This window comes from Xenopus laevis, chromosome 7L, assembly GCF_017654675.1.
Source record: "Xenopus laevis strain J_2021 chromosome 7L, Xenopus_laevis_v10.1, whole genome shotgun sequence".
Lineage (NCBI taxonomy): Eukaryota > Metazoa > Chordata > Amphibia > Anura > Pipidae > Xenopus > Xenopus laevis.
In genome coordinates, this window is record NC_054383.1 from 135,641,559 (window position 1) to 135,663,909 (window position 22,351).

General features: G+C 40.6%; 1 protein-coding gene across 1 annotated transcript in view; it reads left to right on the forward strand.

Annotated features, from left to right (window-relative positions):
* Nucleotides 1–7,623: 7,623 nt before the first annotated feature.
* Nucleotides 7,624–22,351, forward strand: part of dnajc16.L (DnaJ heat shock protein family (Hsp40) member C16 L homeolog) — a 40,724-nt gene continuing 25,996 nt past the window's right edge. The window contains exons 1-3 of the mRNA XM_018226559.2: nucleotides 7,624–8,395; nucleotides 15,698–15,887; nucleotides 19,132–19,198. Of these exons, the coding sequence (XP_018082048.1) occupies nucleotides 15,721–15,887; nucleotides 19,132–19,198 (234 nt within the window). The 5' untranslated portion in view covers nucleotides 7,624–8,395; nucleotides 15,698–15,720. The remainder of the gene's footprint in view (nucleotides 8,396–15,697; nucleotides 15,888–19,131; nucleotides 19,199–22,351) is intronic.

Here is a 22,351-nt window from a genome sequence, read left to right on the forward strand (position 1 = left end):
ATCATTTTTCTAGAAAACTTTGGAGTAAAAAACTCGAGCAGCTATTTGTATCATACAACTGATGCTTCAAAAACACGATTTTACCGCATTTCATTGCGAAAGTCGAACAAAATCCCGTCTTTTTTGGACTTTATTGGATTATCCAGCTCAGATCCCAATGTCAAGAAACAACTTCAGGGACATCTGCCATTAACTTCTACATGACCTCAACAGGTTTGAGATGGAGTATTTTTGGATTCGGATTTTTAGCAGCTTTGGGGTATGATAAATCTCTAAAAATTCAAGTATTTATTTCACCATAAAATATGAGATTTCCCCCTAAAAAACACACCATAAAAAAATCGAGGTTTAATAAATGGCCCCCTTAATGTCGATAGTGGCCACAATAGAGTCATGTACTACCTCACAAAATATCCAAGACTTCATTTGAGGAATGAAAGTTTGTAGCAGTTTGTCTAAATTGACAGACAATGGGTTTAAAACGGAGTCATTACTCGCTACAATGGGGCATCCTGGAGGATGTTATAGATCCTTGTGGATTTTCAGAAATGTGTAAAATACTGGGGTCACCATGGAATTGTTGTTGAAGAAATTGTGATTAGATCTTCATTGATCACACCATCCTCCAAGGCCGTCTTAAAGAGATACTGACACCAGAAATTAATCTATTTTAACATCTATCATAATATTGCCTTTGAAAGCAACTTATAACTTTGCCATAAAGTATTTGCACATTGCTTTTACATTACCTGTCTGATGCCCCATGTTCCTGTGTTAGGGGGGCTGCCATATTTGTGCAGCAGGAGTCTGTTAACATTAGAAACTTTAAAGGGATACTGTCATGGGAAAAAAAATATTTCAAAATGAATCAGTTAATAGTGCTGCTCCATCAGAATTCTGTACTGAAATCCATTTCTCAAAAGAGCAAACAGATTTTTTTTATACTCAATTTTGAAATCTGACATGGGGCTAGACATATTGTCAATTTCCCAGCTGCCCAGGTCATGTGACTTGTGCTCTGATAAACTTCAATCACTCTTTACTGCTGTACTGCAAGTTAGAGTGATATCACCCCCCTCCCTTTTTCCCCCCAGCAGCCAAACAAAAGAACAATGGGAAGGTAACCAGATAACAGCTCCTTCACACAAGATAACAGCTGCCTGGTAGATCTAAGAACAATGCTCAATAGTAAAACCCAGGTCCCACTGAGACACATTCAGTTACATTGAGAAGGAAAAACAGCAGCCTGCCAGAAAGCATTTCTCTCCTACAGTGCAGGCACAAGTCACATGACTGGAGGCAGCTGAGAAATGGATTTCAGTGCAGAATTCTGCTGGAGTAGCACTATTAACCGATGCGTTTTGAAAAAAACATGTTTTCCAATGACAGGATCCCTTTAACTGACAGACTGAGATGGGACAGTCAGGTTGGCAAAACAGTCAGGTTTAGGAACTTCTACTAACAATTACTTACAAAAACAAACCTCTCAGCAAAAAAACGATCAACATGACCTATAGGTAACTTTTATGTGCATTCATATTTTAAAAAGTAGTTTTTTAGTGTCAGTATGACTTTAAGTAACGCCTCAGTTGCATCCTGTAACCCTCTAATTTCTGATACACCATTTCATCACTGAGTTGGGAGAAAATTCCGTTTATATAGTAATCTTTATCAAGAACTACTAATGCATCCCCTTTATCTAGGGGTTTTGAATACACGTTGTTTCTTGTGACAATTAATTCAAGCTGGGATCTCTCCCTAGCTTGGTTGCATATTTCTGAGTCTTAAAGCAAATAACTTTAGGTTTATCCGTTTGGTTTTTGTCATCTGACATGTTTTTGAGGATTAAATCAAGTAATATTTAGAAGTGGCACAGACACACACACATACAAACCCTTGGATTTGAGAACTGAATTTGATGTGTCAATGGTAAAACAACACAAAGCAGGTGGTGCGCTCACACAAGGCAGGTGCATGACTCTCAGAGAATTCAGAGCAAGGGTAAATGCTCCTGATAATTCTTCAGCCAATCTCCTTAAAGGGATACTGTCATGGGAAAACATTTTTTTTCAAAATGAATCAGTTAATAGTGCTGCTCCAGCAGAATTCTGTACTGAAATCCATTTCTCAAAAGAGCAAACAGATTTCTTTATATTCAATTTTGAAATCTGACATGGGGCTAGACATATTGTCAATGTCCCAGCTGCCCCAAGTCATGTGACTTGTGCTCTGATAAACTTCAATCACTCTTTACTGCTGTACTGCAAGTTGGAGTGATATCACCCCCCTCCCTTTCCCCCCCAGCAGCCAAACAAAAGAACAATGGGAAGGTAACCAGATAGCAGCTCCCTAACACAAGATAACAGCTGCCTGGTAAAACTAAGAACAACACTTAATAGTAATAACCCATGTCTCACTGAGACACATTCATTTACATTGAGAAGGAAAAACAGCAGCCTGCCAGAAAGCATTTCTCTCCTAAAGTGCAAGCACAAGTCACATGACTGGGGGCAGCTGGGAAATTGACAAAATGTCTAGCCCCATGTCAGATTTCAAAATTGAATATAAAAAAATCTGTTTGCTCTTTTGAGAAATGGATTTCAGTGCAGAATTCTGCTGGAGTAGCACTATTAACTGATGCGTTTTGGAAAAAAAACATGTTTTGATGACAGGATCCCTTTAATGCCACTGGCTTTTCTTTATATTAATCAGATCAGTATGAGATGCTTCAACTTGATAAAAATGGCAAAATATGTGAAAGGGGGGATTTATCTAAACTGGCGATTTTTTTACTCTGTAATCAACGAACTGACAATGAGTTATGATCCGTCAGAAATACTTTGATAAATAGTAGCAAGATGCTGGTTGGTTGGGTTAATACTCCAAAGTAAAATTTAATCCAGGTTAGTGAATTCTCTATAGATTTGCACCCAAGTGCTTTGTTTGGGGTACCACAATGTAAACACTACAGACAATCTGGGAGAGGGAACCACCTGCTAAAGTTCCTGAATAAACACAGTCCAGTGTCTCCATCCAGTCATGTCCAGTAGATCTGCTGAACGGATAGTGATTGAAGGCAAATTCAGCCACACCACCAGGATAAGATGTGCAAGCCACTAATTAATAACCTCTGAAACCCATTGGCTATGCGATTAACATGTACCAACCAACACAGCATATTGTGAGGAAGGATTAAAATACCAAATATAAGGTTGTTAACATTTTTTTACATGTTAACATAGCAACTTAAGTTGACAAAAAACCACATGTCCATGAAGAATAACTGTTCATGTCTATATAAAATCTTCCTGACTGCCAGTTTATCCAGAGGAATGTAAAAAACCATTCTGAAGCTTCTCCAATTTGCCTTAGAGGGGGGAGTACTTTTCCAATTACCAAATGTTAATGTTTTAAAGATACTGAAATTGGTCTGTCCTGGTCCCTAACTATTCCCTCCACTGCTTCACCTGACCACGCAATGTTGTATTAGTCAGCTGTCCTCCAGCAATAACTCCAATTCCCACAATACTTTGCATGCTGCTTGATTAACAAAAGAAGGAGAATCACAGAAGATTGCAAGGCATTGTGGGAATTTGAGCTAAATTGCAGAGCAAGTCATTGCTACTGCTTGTTATGGGTAAGATTGATCGATGATGTCCTGGTCCTCTAGGAAAGGTTATCAATAGAAGTTCCAAAAAGAACTTTCCTCTAATGGCATGTTTATGTGCTGACAGAAAGTATTTACTTTATATTCACTGCTCACAGTTGCTGTTCCTTTAATTTTTCATTAGCTGTAAGTACTTCCTGTTACCTCACAGAACACTCTCCCTTGCTCTCACATTTGCTGTAAGTACTTCCTGTTACCTCACAGAACACTCTCCCTTGCTCTCACATTTGCTGTAAGTACTTCCTGTTACCTCACAGAACACTCTCCCTTGCTCTCACATTTGCTGTAAGTACTTCCTGTTACCTCACAGAACACTCTCCCTTGCTCTCACATTTGCTGTAATTACTTCCTGTTACCTCACAGAACATTCTCCCTTGCTCTCACATTTGCTGTAAGTACTTCCTGTTACCTCACAGAACACTCTCCCTTGCTCTTACATTTGCTGTAAGTACTTCCTGGTTAACTCACAGATACGGTTGCCACCTGGCCAGTATTTTACAGACCTGGCCACTAAAAATGATGATTGATGCCAATGTTATTAATAGGGAAAAAAGATAAATTAGCTGTAAGTACTTCCTGGTTATCTCACAGAACAGTCTACTTTGCGCTCACACAGAATTAGCTATTCTATAACATTAGGGTTGCCATCTGTCCGGTTTTTGACCCAGAAGAACTTGAAGGGCTGCCCGGGTCAAAACTTCCTGCCTGGGTCATAACTTCCTGCCCGCTTTTCCAAACTAGGAAAACCGGGCAGGATTCCCCATGATTAACACAGCAATCGGCAATTGCCGCATCACAGTCACGCCCCCTGATGTCACGGCCCACTCCTGCAGCATCACAGCCCCGCCCCTGTGCGTCATGGCCCCTGCCAGTCTCCACTTGCAGAAAATTGGCAACCCTATTTAACATACTAAAAGTTAATTTAAAAGTGAACCACACATATAAGTACTTTTAAAATGGTTATGGATGTTTTATTAGAAAAAGGAATTTGTGTTTCCTGTTTAATTTAAAAGGGACTTTCATTATACAGCTTTTTATGTCTGGATGACAGATCCCCTTTAAGGCAGGGTAGTAGAATGAATATACCATATTTTGGCACCTGTGTCTGTTAGGGTTGACGCCTTTTCCCCCTATGGAGAAAGGGCAGGGGTGGGGCTGTGCCACAGAGGGGCGGAGGGGGCGGGAATCCCAAAGGGCGGGAATCCCGGGCGGGAATCCCACCCAGTTTTCCTTATTTGGAAAACTGGGCAAGAAGTTTTGATTACAAAGAGACGATTAGTGTTTACTTAATTACAAAGAGACCTAGGGGCAAATTCACTAAGCGCCGAAGCGCCGAACGCTAGCGTCAATTCGCTAGCGTTGGGCATTTTCGTTACTTCGCAAATTCACTAACGAACGCTGGCGTAGATTCGCTAGTGTTACTTCGCACCCTTACGCCTGGCGAATTTTCGCTACGGACGTAACTACGCAAATTCACTAACGCGCGCAGTGTACTGAACGCTACCTTTTACGCTAGACTTCCTTCGCCACCTCAGACCTGGCGAAGCGCAATAGAGTAGATAGGGATTGCTTCAAAAAAAGTCACATTTTTTTCTAAGTCCCAAAAAAAGCTGGTGTGTTTTCTACATTGTGGGTGATAGGCTGAAAAAGATCGAAAAAATTTTTAGGGCTCCCCTCCTTCCCCCCTACATTTCCTGACTCATGGCAACTTACCTAGACAGTGGGCACATGTGTAGGGCAAAATAAAATTTTTATTTGATGTTTTGAAGGTTTTCTAGGCATTTGTAGTGCTGATACGTATTCCTCCATTTTAAATTTGAATTTGGCGCCGTATGCAAATTAACCTTCGCTAGCGCAACTTCGCTTCACTTAGCGAATCAACGCTAGCGCAACTTCGCAACCATACGCTACCCCTGTGCGCAACTTCGGATTTTAGTGAATTTGCGGAGCGCTGGTGAAACTACGCCTGGCGAAGTGCGGCGAAGCGCGGCGAAGTTGCGCCTGGCGCAACTACGAATCTTAGTGAATTTGCCCCTAACAGTCTTTCCTTAATTACAAAGAGACAATTAGTCTTTACTTAATTACAAAAAGACTAACAGTCTTTACTTAATTACAAAGAGACTAGCAGTCTTTACTTAATTACAAAGAGACTAGCAGTATTTACTTCATTAGAAAGAGACTAACAGTCTTTACTTAAAGGAGAAACAAACCCCTTATTAAAAAACCCTAACAGTCTTTACTTAATTACAAAGAGACTAGCCGTCTTTACTTCATTTGAAAAAGACTAATAGTCTTTACTTAAAGGAGAAACAAACCCCTTATTAAAAAATCCTAACAGTATTTACTTAATTACAAAGAGACTAGCAGTCTTTACTTAATTACAAAGAGACTAGCAGTATTTACTTAATTACAGAGACTAGCAGTGTTTACTTTTTAATTCAGACTCTTGTGCACCAAAATATAGCTCTTTGCTGCTGCCCCCAAAAACCTACAGCACCCAGGCCCATAGCTGGGTTATTTATTAACATTACATAATCCAGGGTCAATTCAAGAATTACTGTATGAACCTCGTGAAACTGGAGACTGAACAGGCCAATAATTAATTAGAAGCACAGCTGTAAGATAACAGTATATTCCCACAGACAGTACAGGCTGCAGCATGTTTTGCAGTCTTTGCAGTTATACATTTTAAGATAAACAAATGATCTTTTCTTATATTCCTGCTCTTCTTCTGCCTCAAAGTTTTAGAAAATAGATATCATTTGCCTGGATCATCTGACCCAAAATGTTTAGAATATACAACATAAATACAATAGGATTGTCTGTTTCTTTGCATTATCCTTGTCAGAAATTCAATAAAAAAAATTGTAAATCTTTAAGAAGTCAATGTACGATTCTCTCTGCTCCATGCAAAGGAGCTACTGTTTTGGATTTTGGACACTTTGGCTAAAGCCACCCTTTGAGGCCCCGCAGTTTGGGTAGCACTGGTGTAGGAAGGAGATTATTTTATACTAATTAATAAGGGGTGTTCATCTTAAATTAAGTTTTAGTATGATGTAGAGAGTGATATTCTGAGACAATTTGCATTTTGTTTTCATTTTTTATTATTTGTTCAGCAGCTCTCCGGTTGGCAATTTCAGCAATCTTTTTGCTAGGGTCCAAATTAATCTAGCGACTATGCATTGATTTGAATAAGGGCCTGGGATATGAATAGGAGAGGTCTGAATAGAAAGATGATTTATAAAAAGTAACAATAACAATACATTTGTTTGTTAATTAGTTGCCTTAAAAGTTTCAATGGCAACATATCAGTGACAAAGAAATGCGATTTGGAAACATCGATTGAAATTTAATGTAGGTTCAGGCTAGGTGGCTCTACAAAGTTAGATATGCCACATTGTCATTACAGATTTTTTCAGTCAGTTTTGGGACATTTTGAGAAAATTGCATTTTATATTTCATGTTTTAATAAGGTGTACGCTAAGGAGTTAAAGAAATCTAGGGAGAATCAGATAAAGTGTCATCTAATATGTCATTTCCAGTTTAGTAATTTAAAAAGCCGTTATGTTACTTTTGTTAATTGTGCCTATGACTACGTATCGGTAAGATACGAAACGCTTCAGGACTGTATGCTTTTAACCGACTCAAATAAAAGCTGTTTTTACCTACGAGTGGCTCCAGGAGTGCTTGCCGTTTTCTTCAACAATACATTTGTAGCCTTACAGAGCATTTGTTTTTTAATGGGGTCAGTGACCCCCCCCCCCCCATTACAAAGCTGGAAAGAGACAGAAAAAAAATCACAAACTATAAAACATAAATAATGAAGACCAACTGAAAAGTCGCTTAGAAATGGCCATACCAAAAGTTAACTAAAAGGTGAACCGGCCCTTTTGAAAAAAATACACTTGTTGGTTCAGGAATAGAATTGTATGTGGTAGAGTGAATTATTTTTAGTGTAAATAATAAATAAAAATCATGGGAGAATCCCTTTAATGATGACAACAAACATCCCTGGCAGCCTTTGTTTAGTCACATGGATACCATTAGTTCTCCTCCATTACACAACTACTGAATGTGGATACAAGTAAGTGTAGGGACCCTCAGTAATGCTCCTGCCTGGTGTGTGGGAGGGACCCCATGTCTCAGTTCTGCAGGACCCCACAAGTACAGAGGTCAGAGTGGCCCTGTAATGATAATAAAATATAACTACTGGGGGGCAAACAGGACAAAATGACTGGTAATCATGATTTCTTGTAATGGACTGTCTCTACTATATAAGTGTCTGCAAAGCTGGGTGTGTAGGAGATGTTGTTGCTCAGTGGCCCCTGGAGATGAACAGTTCACTAAGGGCCCCTGGGGAAGTGCAATAGAGAAGCTAAAATGGAGGATGCTATTTGCCAGATCCGTTGCCGTGGCAACCCGAGGGCGTTTGGGAGCAGACCATGTGACAGCAGATGGGTGCGTCTCCATGGCGTCGCCGTGGCAACGGCGGATGAGAGAAGAGGATGTTATCAGACAATCCAGAGCGCTGATTGAAGGAAGCCGGTTCTTAGGAATCTGGTAGGCGGGGCTAGCGGATAGGCTTCCGGTTCCGCGTATGAGGTCAAAGATAGGCCGGTGAGAGGGATGAAATGAAAGCGGCCGAGTCGCTGTGAGCCGGCGGAGGAGGAAGGCGATTTGGAGCCTGGAAAGGCGGGAGATACCGGGAGTCGGTGCTGGACTCGTGAGGTGAGCCGTGCGCCCCCCGCTGTCAGTCAGTCAGTGGTGTGTTCCATCCAGGGCCTCGGCTGTCACATGAGTACAGTGTGTAGCGCTCTGTGTCACTATATTGTCACATTAGTCACTGTTTCACTCACATACTCACTGTCACTTCTCTCTGTCACTCACATACTCACTGTCACTTCTCTCTGTCACTCACATACTCACTGTCACTTCTCTCTGTCACTCACATACTCACTGTCACTTCTCTCTGTCACTCACATACTCACTGTCACTTCTCTCTGTCACTCACATACTCACTGTCACTTCTCCCTGTCACTCACATACTCACTGTCACTTCTCTCTGTCACTCACACACTCACTGTCACTTCTCTCTGTCACTCACATACTCACTGTCACTTCTCTCTTGTCACTCACATACTCACTGTCACTTCTCTATGTCACTCACATACTCACTGTCACTTCTCCCTGTCACTCACATACTCACTGTCACTTCTCTCTTGTCACTCACATACTCACTGTCACTTCTCTATGTCACTCACATACTCACTGTCACTTCTCCCTGTCACTCACATACTCACTGTCACTTCTCTCTGTCACTCACACACTCACTGTCACTTCTCTCTGTCACTCACATACTCACTGTCACTTCTCTCTGTCACTCACATACTCACTGTCACTTCTCTCTGTCACTCACACACTCACTGTCACTTCTCTCTGTCACTCACATACTCACTGTCACTTCTCTCTGTCACTCACACACTCACTGTCACTTCTCTCTGTCACTCACATACTCACTGTCACTTCTCTCTGTCACTCACATACTCACTGTCACTTCTCTCTGTCACTCACATACTCACTGTCACTTCTCTCTGTCACTCACATACTCACTGTCACTTCTCTCTGTCACTCACATACTCACTGTCACTTCTCTCTTGTCACTCACATACTCACTGTCACTTCTCTCTGTCACTCACATACTCACTGTCACTTCTCTCTGTCACTCACATACTCACTGTCACTTCTCCCTGTCACTCACATACTCACTGTCACTTCTCTCTGTCACTCACACACTCACTGTCACTTCTCTCTGTCACTCACATACTCACTGTCACTTCTCTCTTGTCACTCACATACTCACTGTCACTTCTCTCTGTCACTCACACACTCACTGTCACTTCTCCCTGTCACTCACATACTCACTGTCACTTCTCTCTGTCACTCACATACTCACTGTCACTTCTCTCTGTCACTCACATACTCACTGTCACTTCTCTCTGTCACTCACATACTCACTGTCACTTCTCTCTGTCACTCACATACTCACTGTCACTTCTCCCTGTCACTCACATACTCACTGTCACTTCTCTCTGTCACTCACATACTCACTGTCACTTCTCTCTGTCACTCACATACTCACTGTCACTTCTCCCTGTCACTCACATACTCACTGTCACTTCTCTCTGTCACTCACATACTCACTGTCACTTCTCCTGTCACTTCACATACTCACTGTCACTTCTCCCTGTCACTCACATACTCACTGTCACTTCTCTCTGTCACTCACATACTCACTGTCACTTCTCCCTGTCACTCACATACTCACTGTCACTTCTCCTGTCACTCACATACTCATGTCACTTCTCCTGTCACTCACATACTCACTGTCACTTCTCCTGTCACTCACACACTCACTGTCACTTCTCCCTGTCACTCACATACTCACTGTCATTTCTCCCTGTCACTCACATACTCACTGTCACTTCTCTCTGTCACTCACATACTCACTGTCACTTCTTCCCTGTCACTCACATACTCACTGTCACTTCTCTCTTGTCACTCACATACTCACTGTCACTTCTCTCTGTCACTCACATACTCACTGTCACTTCTCTCTGTCACTCACATTTACTCTCTGTCACTCACTCTCTGTCACTTCTCTCTGTCACTCACATACTCCACTGTCACTTCTCTCTGTCACTCACATACTCACTGTCACTTCTCCTGTCACTCACATACTCACTGTCACTTCTCCCTGTCACTCACATACTCACTGTCACTTCTCCCTGTCACTCACATACTTCACTCTTCACTTCATCCTCTGTCACTCACATACTCACTGTCACTTCTCTCTGTCACTCACACACTCACTGTCACTTCTCCCTGTCACTCACATACTCACTGTCACTTCTCTCTGTCACTCACATACTCACTGTCACTTCTCTCTGTCACTCACATACTCACTGTCACTTCTCCCTGTCACTCACATACTCACTGTCACTTCTCTCTGTCACTCACATACTCACTGTCACTTCTCCCTGTCACTCACATACTCACTGTCACTTCTCTCTGTCACTCACATACTCACTGTCACTTCTCTATGTCACTCACATACTCACTGTCACTTCTCTCTGTCACTCACATACTCACTGTCACTTCTCTATGTCACTCACATACTCACTGTCACTTCTCTCTGTCACTCACATACTCACTGTCACTTCTCTCTGTCACTCACATACTCACTGTCACTTCTCTCTGTCACTCACATACTCACTGTCACTTCTCTCTGTCACTCACATACTCACTGTCACTTCTCTCTGTCACTCACATACTCACTGTCACTTCTCTCTGTCACTCACATACTCACTGTCACTTCTCTCTGTCACTCACATACTCACTGTCACTTCTCTCTGTCACTCACATACTCACTGTCACTTCTCTCTGTCACTCACATACTCACTGTCACTTCTCTCTGTCACTCACATACTCACTGTCACTTCTCCCTGTCACTCACATACTCACTGTCACTTCTCTCTGTCACCTCACTGCACTTCCCGCATCCATATCAGTCACTCTTGTACTCATACTCAGACTCTCCTGCACCACATACTCACTGTCATTTCCTGTCCCACATACTCTTCCTTCTCCTGTCCTCACAATCACGTCACTTTCTGTCACTACATACTCTGTCCTTCCTGTCATACATACTCACTTCACTTCTCTCTGTCACTCAATACTCATGTCATTCTTCTGTCCCCTACTCATTCACTTCTCTGTACTCACAACTCCGTCATTCTCCTCATCAATACTCACTGTCACTCTCCTGTCCTCAATATCACGTCATTTCCTGTATCAATACATTCATTCTTTGTCATACATATCATGTCACTTCTCTCTGTCACTCAACGTCTTTCCTGTCACTCACAATCACTGTACTTCTCTGTACTCACATACATGTCATTCTCTTTCACTCACTATACGTCATTCTCTCTGCACTCACATACCACGTCATTTCCTTCACTCCATATCACTGTCTTCTCCCTGTATCACATATCACTGTCACTTCTCCCGTCACTCCATACTACTGTCACTCTCTCTGTCACTCTACTCACTGTACTTCTCTCTGTACTCACATACTCATGTCACTTCCTGTCTCACATACTACTGTCATTCTCCTGTCATCACATATCTGTCACTTCTCTCTGTCTCACATACTCCTGTCACTTCTCTGTCACTCACATACTCACTGTACTTTCTCTGTCATAATCTCACTGTCCTCTCCTGTCATCCATACTCACTGTCTTCTCTCTGTCCTACATATCACTGTCACTTCTCTTGTACTAATACTCATGTATCCCCTGTCATCACATACTCATGTCCTCTCTCTTCACTCACATACTCACTGTCACTTCTTGTACTCACATCTCACGTACTTCTCCTGTCACTCATACCACGTCACTTCCTGTCATCACATACCCTGTCACTTCTCCTGTCACTAAATTTGTCACTTTCCTGTACTACATACACTGTCACTTCTCCTGTCATACATACCATGTCATCTCCTGTCACTCAATACTACGTCTCTCCTGTCACTCACATACTACTTCCTTCTCCTCACTCCATACTCACTGTCACTTCTCTCTGCCACCACATACTCACTGTCACTTCTCTTGTCACTCACATACTCACGTCACTTCTCTCTGTCACTCACATACTCACTGTCACTTTCTCTGTCACTCACATACTCACTGTCACTTCTCCTGTCACTCACATACTCACTGTCATCTCTCTGTCACTCACATACTCGCACTTCTCCTGTCACTCACATACTTACTGTCATTCTCTCTGTCACTCACATACTCACTGCACTTCTCTTCACTCACATACTCACTGTCACTTCTCCTGCACTCACATATCACTGTCACTTCTCTCGTCACTCACATACTCACTGTCACTTCTTCCTCACTCACATACTCACTGTCACTTTCCCTGTCACTCACTACTACTGTCATTCTCTTCACTCCACATACTCACTGTCACTTCTCCCTGTCACTCACATACTCACTGTCCTTCTCCTGTCACTCACATACTCACTTTCACTTTCTCTTCACTCACTACTCACTGCACTTCTCTCTGTCACTCACACACTCACTCCTTCTTCTCCTGTCACTCACATACTCACTGTCACTTCCCCTGTCACTCCATGTCACTTTCTCTTGTCACTCACATACTCACTGTCACTTCTCTCTGTCTCACATACTCACTGTCACTTCTCTCTGTCACTCACATATCACTGTCACTTCTCTTGTCTCACATACTCACTGTCACTTCTCTCTGTCACTCACATACTCACTGCACTTCTCTCTGTCACTCACATACTCACTGTCACTTCTCCTGTCATCACATACTCACTGTCACTTCTCTCTGTCACTCAACAACTCACTGTCACTTCTTCTGTCACTCATCCTCACTGTCACTTCTCCCTGTCACTCCACAACTCACGTCACTCTCTGTCTACTCACATACTCACTGTCACTTCTCTCTGTCACCACATACTCACTGTCACTTCTCCCGTCACTCACATACTCACTTCACTTCCCCTGCACTCCATACTCACTGTCACTTCTCCTCTGTCACTCACATACTCACGCACTTCTCTCTGTCACTCACATACTCACTGTACTTCTCTCTGTCACTCACATACTCACTGTCACTTCTCTCTGTCACTCACATACTCACTGTCACTTCTCTCTGTCACTCACATACTCACTGTCACTTCTCTCTGTCACTCACACACTCACTGTCACTTCTCTCTGTCACTCACATACTCACTGTCACTTCTCTCTGTCACTCACATACTCACTGTCACTTCTCTCTGTCACTCACATACTCACTGTCACTTCTCCCTGTCACTCACATACTCACTGTCACTTCTCCTGTCACTCACATACTCATTGTCCACCTGTCTCTCTGTCACTCACATACTCACTGTCACTTCTCCCTGTCACTCACATACTCACTGTCACTTCTCCCTGTCACTCACATACTCACTGTCACTTCTCCCTGTCACTTCTCTCTGTCACTCACATACTCACTGTCACTTCTCCCTGTCACTCACATACTCACTGTCACTTCTCCCTTTCACTCACACACTCACTGTCACTTCTCCCTTTCACTCACACACTCACTGTCACTTCTCCCTGTCACTGCTATCTGATACTCACACATCTCTTGTACAGCCTCTCAGTCACCTGTAGCAATATCAGGCATGGAGATAATCCTATAAACCTCTCATAATCCCAAGTAATCCAATGGAGATACAAAATATCACTTTTTATCACTTTGCTCCCTGTGGGGGGCCATTGTGTTATGAAGGAATTGCTTGCTATTAAAATGAACAGGGGTGCTTCACCTTTAACTTAACTTCAAGTTATATGTTATAGAATGGCCATTTCTAAGCAACATTTCAATTGTTCTTCATTAATTATTTTGCATAGTTTTCGAATTATTTCTGACCTTTCCCAGCTTATAAGTGGGGGTCACTGACCCGGTTTAAACACCAATTCTCTGTAAGGCTACAAATGTATTGTTATTGCTACTTTTTATTCCTCGTCTTTCTATTCAGGTCTCTCCTATTCATATTCCAGTCTCTTATTCAAATCAGTGCATGGTTGCTAGGGGAATTTGTATCCTAGCAACCAGATGGCTGAAATTGCAAACTGGAGAGCTGCTGAATAAAAAGCTAAATAACTCAAAAAACACAAATAATAAATAATTAAAACCAATTACAAATTGTCTCAGAATATCCCTCTCTACATCTTACTAACAGTTAATTTAAAGGTGAACAATCCCCTTTAAGGGGCTATGATCACTCCACTGTAATTTCATAATAACACTCATGGGACCTAATTTATGTGCAAAACTTTGATGGTGTAGGTCGATAACATTTAAGTTTTACACATAAAAGTCCCATGAGTGTTCTCTGTTTTTTTTGCTGATGTTATTTTTTTGCAGCAGCACATGGGCTTTTTTGCCCATATATATATATATATATATATATATATATATATATATATATATATATATATATATATATATATATATATATATATATATATATATATATATATATATATATATATGTGTATATATATAGATATATATAGATAGATATATATATAATATTATATTCAGCACATGGTGATTAGTAGGTTCCCACTGATGGACATTGTACAGGACGGTGTCTTAAGCATTGTGTGACCATGTGTAGAAATGGACGGGCTTATTTTACAAATATCTGGTAAAATACCGTAGTTTACCCTGAATGTGAAACGATCTACTAAAGCTGTGATTGGAGGAGAACTTCGCCTTAGCATTGCCTTCTGTCTGGTAAAAATCTTACTTGATGCTAATGTTGTGAATATTAAAGAGGGAGCAAAATTTCCTGAATTGTTGGCAACTCTACTTCACCTTTGAAGTAACTATTATATGTTCTAGAACAGCCTGTTCTTAGTAACCTTTCCATTGGTCTTCATCTTTTAATTTCTTTTATATGCTTTGAATGATTTGCCTTATTCTTCTGCCGCTTTTCAGTTTTCAGATTGGGGGGGGGTTCACAAATTCCGGCAGCCAAAATCAGTTGGTCTTTGAGGCAACAATTTTATTGCAGTTGCTTTTTATCATTTATCTTTCTGAGACCTCATATTTTTCGGTCTCTCATTTAAACCACTGCCTGGTTGCTATGGTAAGCTGGACCCTAGCAACCAGATCGTGGCTGGAATTCCAAAGTAGTGCAATAAGCTAAATCATTTATAAAACACAACAACAATTAAAAAATGAAGACCAGTTGCAAACTGTGTGCACTGCACAAAAAGTAAACAACCTCATAAAACGTAAATACTATTTCTGTATTCAGCCTTCTGAGATCCCCTTTAACTTTAATAGAGCTGTCCATGATGTGCCCCCCTAAGTAATGGAATGTGGAACAGCCCATGAGTAGACTTGACGGACTGTTTTTCCCTGTGTTTCCAGGTTGTCCCTAGGCAGCGAGAATTATGGGCCATTGGAAATTACGCCTCTTCTGCTGCTTTCTGCTTTTCCTTGTCCTGGCTCTGAAGATCCTGTCAGCTGCAGATTTTGATCCCTATAGGATCCTCGGAATCAGCAAGTCCGCTAGCCAAGCAGACATTAAGAAAGCCTACAAGAAACTGGCCCGAGAATGGTAAGCCACCTAAATCTGTTATAAAGAGGGTTTGTTAACAGTTGTACATTGATCAAACAACGAGTATTTCCCTTTAAAGGGGATGTTTCAGTTCAGTTGTTTTCGGATTGATCCCCATAAATCAAGACTTTCTTCATTTACTTATTTTTTACAGTTTTTTCAAAATCTAAGTTGAATGTTCATGTCTCTGGTGTTGGCAGCTCAGTAATTCAGGTGCAGATTCTGTTACAATTTTACAACATTTAGTTGATCCATTTCTCAGCAGTATTTCTAGAGTATTAGTAACTATTGTATCAAGTCTAACAGCTGCCTGTAATGAAATCCAGAGATTCTACTCAGCAGGGACAAAGATAAGAAATGTATCAACTAAATGTATCCATTTAGAACAGTTTACAGGGTCGACGACCCCCCCTAGAGTGCAGCTTTTCAGCTCTCTTACTCTGAGTTAGTCAGTGACTATAAGGGGCGCCACATGGGACATAACTGTTCAGTGAGTTTGTAATTGATCCTCCGCATTCAGCTCAGATTCAAAAGAAAACAGTTATAACCCATATGACCCCCCTCAAGTCACTAATTGGTTACTGCCTGGTAACCAATCTGTGGAAAGCAAGAGAGCTGAAAAGCAGGAAGTAGTGTTCTGGCTATTGTGTTACACATCCAGTCACTCCAGCCTTTATACATTACATTTTTGGTTAACTAAGTATATTAGAAACATTTTTGATTTTGCATAGCCTATCTATTTATCCAGTTTTTATTTTTACACTGAACATGTATACAGATGTATTAGAGTTCACTCTATTAAAATCACCAGACATCATGTCTCTCTACATGCAGGATTTGTGCAAAAGGCAGTGATTTTGTTTGTACTGGAATCAGTTATTTGAGTGAGCTCTAATACATCTGCTAGGAAAGGAGCCCCCTATAAGATATATACTTGAATTATTTAGACAGGGCTTTAAACTTTTTGAAATTGGCCTCAGGTGTGCATCCACAACCCCCCCATAGTTATACATTACATTTTTGCCTAACTAACTACCTGTATATTAGAAACTTTTTTTATTTTGCACAGTCTGTTTAACCTGTTTACACTGAACTGTTCCTTTAAAACGTTACAAATATATAAATACGTTCTAAAGAATTCTCCTCTTTCTTTCTATTTACCCATTTTTTATTTTTATACTGAACAATTCCTTTAAACGGGCATTTTGCATTTATAGGGGAACTCTCCAACTTTTTACTCTTATTACGCAAATGTAAAAGTTTTTAAGATTTACTTTCATGACATTGATGTTTATTTCCTTACCTCCCAGCTGTTTTCCTCTTTACACTCTCAGATGTTGGGAATGTGTTGCATTTCTTTTCAAGCACTGACTACTGTAAGTGCTTCTTTACCAGAGCTACTACACTGATACAGGCTCAGCAGCAGAGAGTGAAGAGAGGAACTCTGCTTCCAAGTGTGCTCCTTTAAAATGTAGGTTTTACTGGATGAAGTGATGCAGCCAGTGATATTGGGTTGAATAGAATAAGATAAATATTAACACTGAAATTCATCCCAATCCTTCTGTCTAATGGTTACCAAAGATACCGACCCCGGCAACCACATAGCATTATAAATGTCAAGTTATAGTGAGGCAAAACCGTAAATCACTGCAATTAAATTAATAAATATCCATCAGCCTCCAGCTGAACTTATTGTTTAAAAGAAACCTAATTTTTGGGATTTGGCTGTGTATGCACAAATCACTATGGACTGTATAATGTATCTTCTTAAAGGGGTGGTTTACCTTTAAGTTAACTTTTAGTATGTTCTAGAATGGCTTATTTTAGGCAACCTTTCATTTAGTCTTCATTATTTATTTTTTATCATTTTTTAATTATTTGCCACCTTCTGCTGAATCTTTCCAGCTTTCAAATGGGGGTCACTGATCCCATCTAAAAAACAAATGCTCTGTAAGGTTACAAATGTATTGTTCCTTAAATAGTTATTCCCCTGTACTAAGCACAATTCAGCAGGAACAGTCCCCTAAGTTTACTCATAGTCTGTACAGAGAGATCCCATAAAACTATGGCAGCATAGGTATTCCCCTGTACTAAGCACAATTCAGCAGGAACAGTCCCTAAGTTTGCTCATAGTCTGTACAGAGAGATCCCATACAACTATGGCAGCATAGGTATTCTCTGTACTAAGTACAATTCAGCAGGAACAGTCCCCTAAGTTTGCTCATAGTCTGTACAGAGAGATCCCATACAACTATGGCAGCATAGGTATTCCCCTGTACTAAGCAGAATTCAGCAGGAACAGTCCCTAAGTTTGCTCATAGTCTGTACAGAGAGATCCCATAAAACTATAACAGCATAGGTATTCCTCTGTACTAAGAACAATTCAGCAGGAACAGTCCCCTAAGTTTACTCATAGTCTGTACAGAGAGATCCCATAAAACTATGGCAGCATAGGTATTCCCCTGTACTAAGCACAATTCAGCAGGAACAGTCCCCTAATTTTGCTCATAGTCTGTACAGAGAGATCCCATAAAACTATGGCAGCATAGGTATTCCCTGTACTAAGCACAATTCAGCAGGAACAGTCCCTAAGTTTGCTCATAGTCTGTACAGAGAGATCCCATAAAACAATAACAGCATAGGTATTCCCTGTACTAAGCACAATTTACAAAAAATGTTTTAACACATTTCATTTGGGCCATTGTCTACACTGGCTCTGATATAATCTCATTAGAATGTATCATCTGAACTCAATCCCTGAGCTCTGAGATTTATTCTGCAGAACAAAAGCATTAGTCAGCATTTCCTTAGATTTAAAAGGGGTCATTCATCACTGTAACAAGGACATACAGTGCATGAGTTCCTGCTACTGTATTTAAAACAGACTGATCAATTAACCTCTAGGCCAAGTCCTCCTTATGGCACAGCATTCAGCATGTTAGGCTTCACATTCAGTGGAATGGGCATCAATCAAATAGCAGCTATTGCTCACCATCACCATTATGTTAGTGCTAATAAAGTTGTTGTGTGTAGCATGATTGTACAGTCAAATACAAACTCTGGCATGCCCCTTCCCCTATAGTACACTATTGTACAACCTAATTGTTGTTCCTTAAAACATTAGTAGCAGTGTATTCATTATAAACCTTGCATTTTAATGTCAAAGGTGATTTTGTCCTTAGTGTAATGGAGAGTTATTAACCAGTATGGGAATCAAATCATATTTATGTTTTTTTCCTTATAGGCACCCGGACAAGAACAAAAATCCAGGAGCTGAAGATAAATTCATCCAAGTCAGCAAAGCTTATGAGGTATGAACTCCCATATAGGGATAGGGCTGTTCTTATTAGCCTGAAAACATGTAATAATGCACGAGGTTGTGTATTTCCAGTAGGGATGCACCGAATCCACTATTTGGGATTCGGCCGAATCCTTGGTGAAAGATTCGGCTGAATACTGTACCGAATCCTAATTTGCATATGCAAATTAGAGGCAAGAAAGGGAAACATGGAACAAATTCTTCTTTTGTGATGAAAAGTCTTGTGATTTCCCTACCCGCCCCTAATTTACATATGCAAATTCAGATTCAGTTCGGCCAGTCACAAGGATTAGTCCGAATCCGAATCCGAATCCTGCTGAAAAAAGGCAGAATCCTGGCTGAATCCCAAACTGATGCGGTGCAACCCTAATTTCCAGGTTGTTATCAGACTTACTTTTTGCCAAAGCACTTCTGCCTTGCTTTATGGCAGGGTTTCTAGCTATACACTCAGGATCAGAACACATCTCAAAATAAACAGAGCAGCATCACCGTTTGCTGAAAAAACATCTTAAAGGGGTTAATCACCTTTAAATGAAATGTTAGTATGATGTAGAGAGTGATATTCTGAGACAATTTGCAATCGGTTTTCATTTGTTGTTATTTGTGTTTTTTTGACTTATTTAACTTTTTATTCAGCAGCTCTCCAAGTTGCACTTTCAGCCATCTGGTTGCTAGGGTCCAAAGTAAAATATAGAATTTTGCCCAGTGATACCAAATCTAATTCTAAACAGCTTTACAGTATGCACACGTTCGAGTTTTTCAGTGGATTTACATTTGTGTGATTGCTATTGAAAGTATTTATTTGTCCTTTGCTGTTATCTGCATTGCTGGTTCTGACTCAATGCACGACTAGGACATCAAAGCAGTAGTCTGCTCTGCTCAATCCAAGACTATTGCTCCTACACTGCCTTGCGTGATTTGCATGCCTCTAAATAAAGAAATATAAGCCTGCAAGTAATTTTGTGAACTGGAGCATTGGCTGGAAGGGAGAGGATTACAGGATTACAGCTACACTATTTCAGTGGCACATGTAGCCAGAACCAGCAGTTCAGAGAATTTCAAAGGACAGACACTGCTTTCAGTATTCATTACGTTTGCAATGCACTTTAGTATGACTGAAATGTGTAATTTACCTTTCAATGGCAGAAGACCTCAGTCTCCTTTTTAGGCGTCCATTTGACAAATTCCTATGATACCTTATACAAAGTTAATTATTCCCATATTTATCGCAAACTGGGCAAGTGCCTGGAAGATTGGGGCAAATATCATATTTCATGGATAGGTCGCATTTGGGCTATTAAGATGACACTATTCCCTAAATTATTGTATTTCTTTAGAGTGCTCCCCTTATCGCTCAACCTTCAGGATTTAAAGAATTTTGAATCTAAGATTCTCAAGTTTGTGTGGAACAATAAATTTCCCAGGGTGAATAGAAATATCCTTTATAGATCGTTATCTACTGGCGGCTTAGGTCTGCCTAATCTTAGATACTATCACTGGTCAGCACAATTGTGTCAACTCCCGAATTTGCATAGCACCTCTGACCCTCCTCAGTGGGTTGCTATCGAGAATGCCTTTGTTACCCCCTGTACTGCCTCCTCATTGCTTTGGCTGCCCAGGAAATCCCGTCCTAAAACTATGAGCCCTTGCTTGGCTTGTTCCTTACACGTATGGGATATAGTATCTCGTAAGCACCCATTTATTACACCTCATACTCCTGCAGCACCAATATTTGGGAACCCTGCTTTCTTAGCTGGTTTGCAAAAACACCTTTTTCATTGGTGGATATTAAATGGGCTAGTGTTTGTTAAATCCCTAATACACTCCAGAGGTCCCTACACTATCCAATAACTTTTAGATCACTATCAACTTCCAGATTCGGAGAGATTCAGAGCTTATCAGGTTTTACATTTTGTACAGAAATGTTGGAATTCTACCAAAACTCATGATTTATCTAGCTCGTTTTATGAACGTTGGTGTACAAAGGGTACAGCCCCTAAAGGAGCCATTTCAATTCTATACTTGCAATTCAATACGCCAGCCAGCTTGCTCGATCTACCTTATATCACTAAATGGGAAAAGGATATCGGAAAGTCATTGCCTGAACAGGACTGGTTCCGACTTTGGGACAATACGCGCAAAAGTTCTATCAACACAGTTATGCTGGAGGCTGGTTATAAGGTATTATTTCGCTGGTATTTGACCCCAGTACGATTAGCTAAATTTTATCCTGATTGCAACGATACATGTTACTGGGGTTGTTCTGCATCAGGGTCCCTGTTCCATATCTGGTGGACATGTCCCATAGCTGTGAGATTCTGGATACGGATTTATACCCTTATTTTTTCTGTGTTACATCTTAACTTAAAACGGGACCCATATGTTGCCTTATTGGGAGCTGTCCCTCGTGATGTCCCCAGGAAACAGGTCCGCTTACTTAATCATATTTTCTTGGCCGCCAGACAGGTTATTGCTAAGGCGTGGAAATCTTCGTCCCTGCAGTACAATAATGTTAGAGTGAAATTGGATTGGATTCTCATTAATGAAAAGTTGACTAGTATCCACCTAGATAAATATCAGGCCTTTGTTGACGTCTGGCAACCCTGGATAGATTACAGATTCCACGGAACCCTACCGGTTTCTACTCTTTCCTTATAAGGTCTGGGCAGGCAACCCCTTTAACATGGGACCCATCATAGTATTTTGTACCATATTCTGACTGAATTGACATGGCTCCTTTGTATGGCAATTGCTTGGAACTGCTGTGCTGATGTTTGATTCTGCTTATACTCCCCATATATATGCTGTAACTTACATTTGATACACTTGATTGTTTGATTTGTGTGATTACCTGGTGGTCTACCCTTTTATTTTCCTTTCTCCCCTCCCCCTTTTTTTTTATTTATTTATTTGTTTATTTTTTTTTTTCTTTTCTTTCTTATTTTTTTTTGTTGACAAGTGTCTTTGATTTCTCTGTACCACGTTCATAAATATATGTAATGCAAGTTTGCTCTGTTTTAACGCTCACTGATGGACAGTCATTTGACTTATGTTGATCTTTTGTTTTTATTTACACCATCGTCTCGTTGTATTATGATTCCAGTATTTGATTGTATTTCCACAGAGGTGATGTAAATTCTTTTAC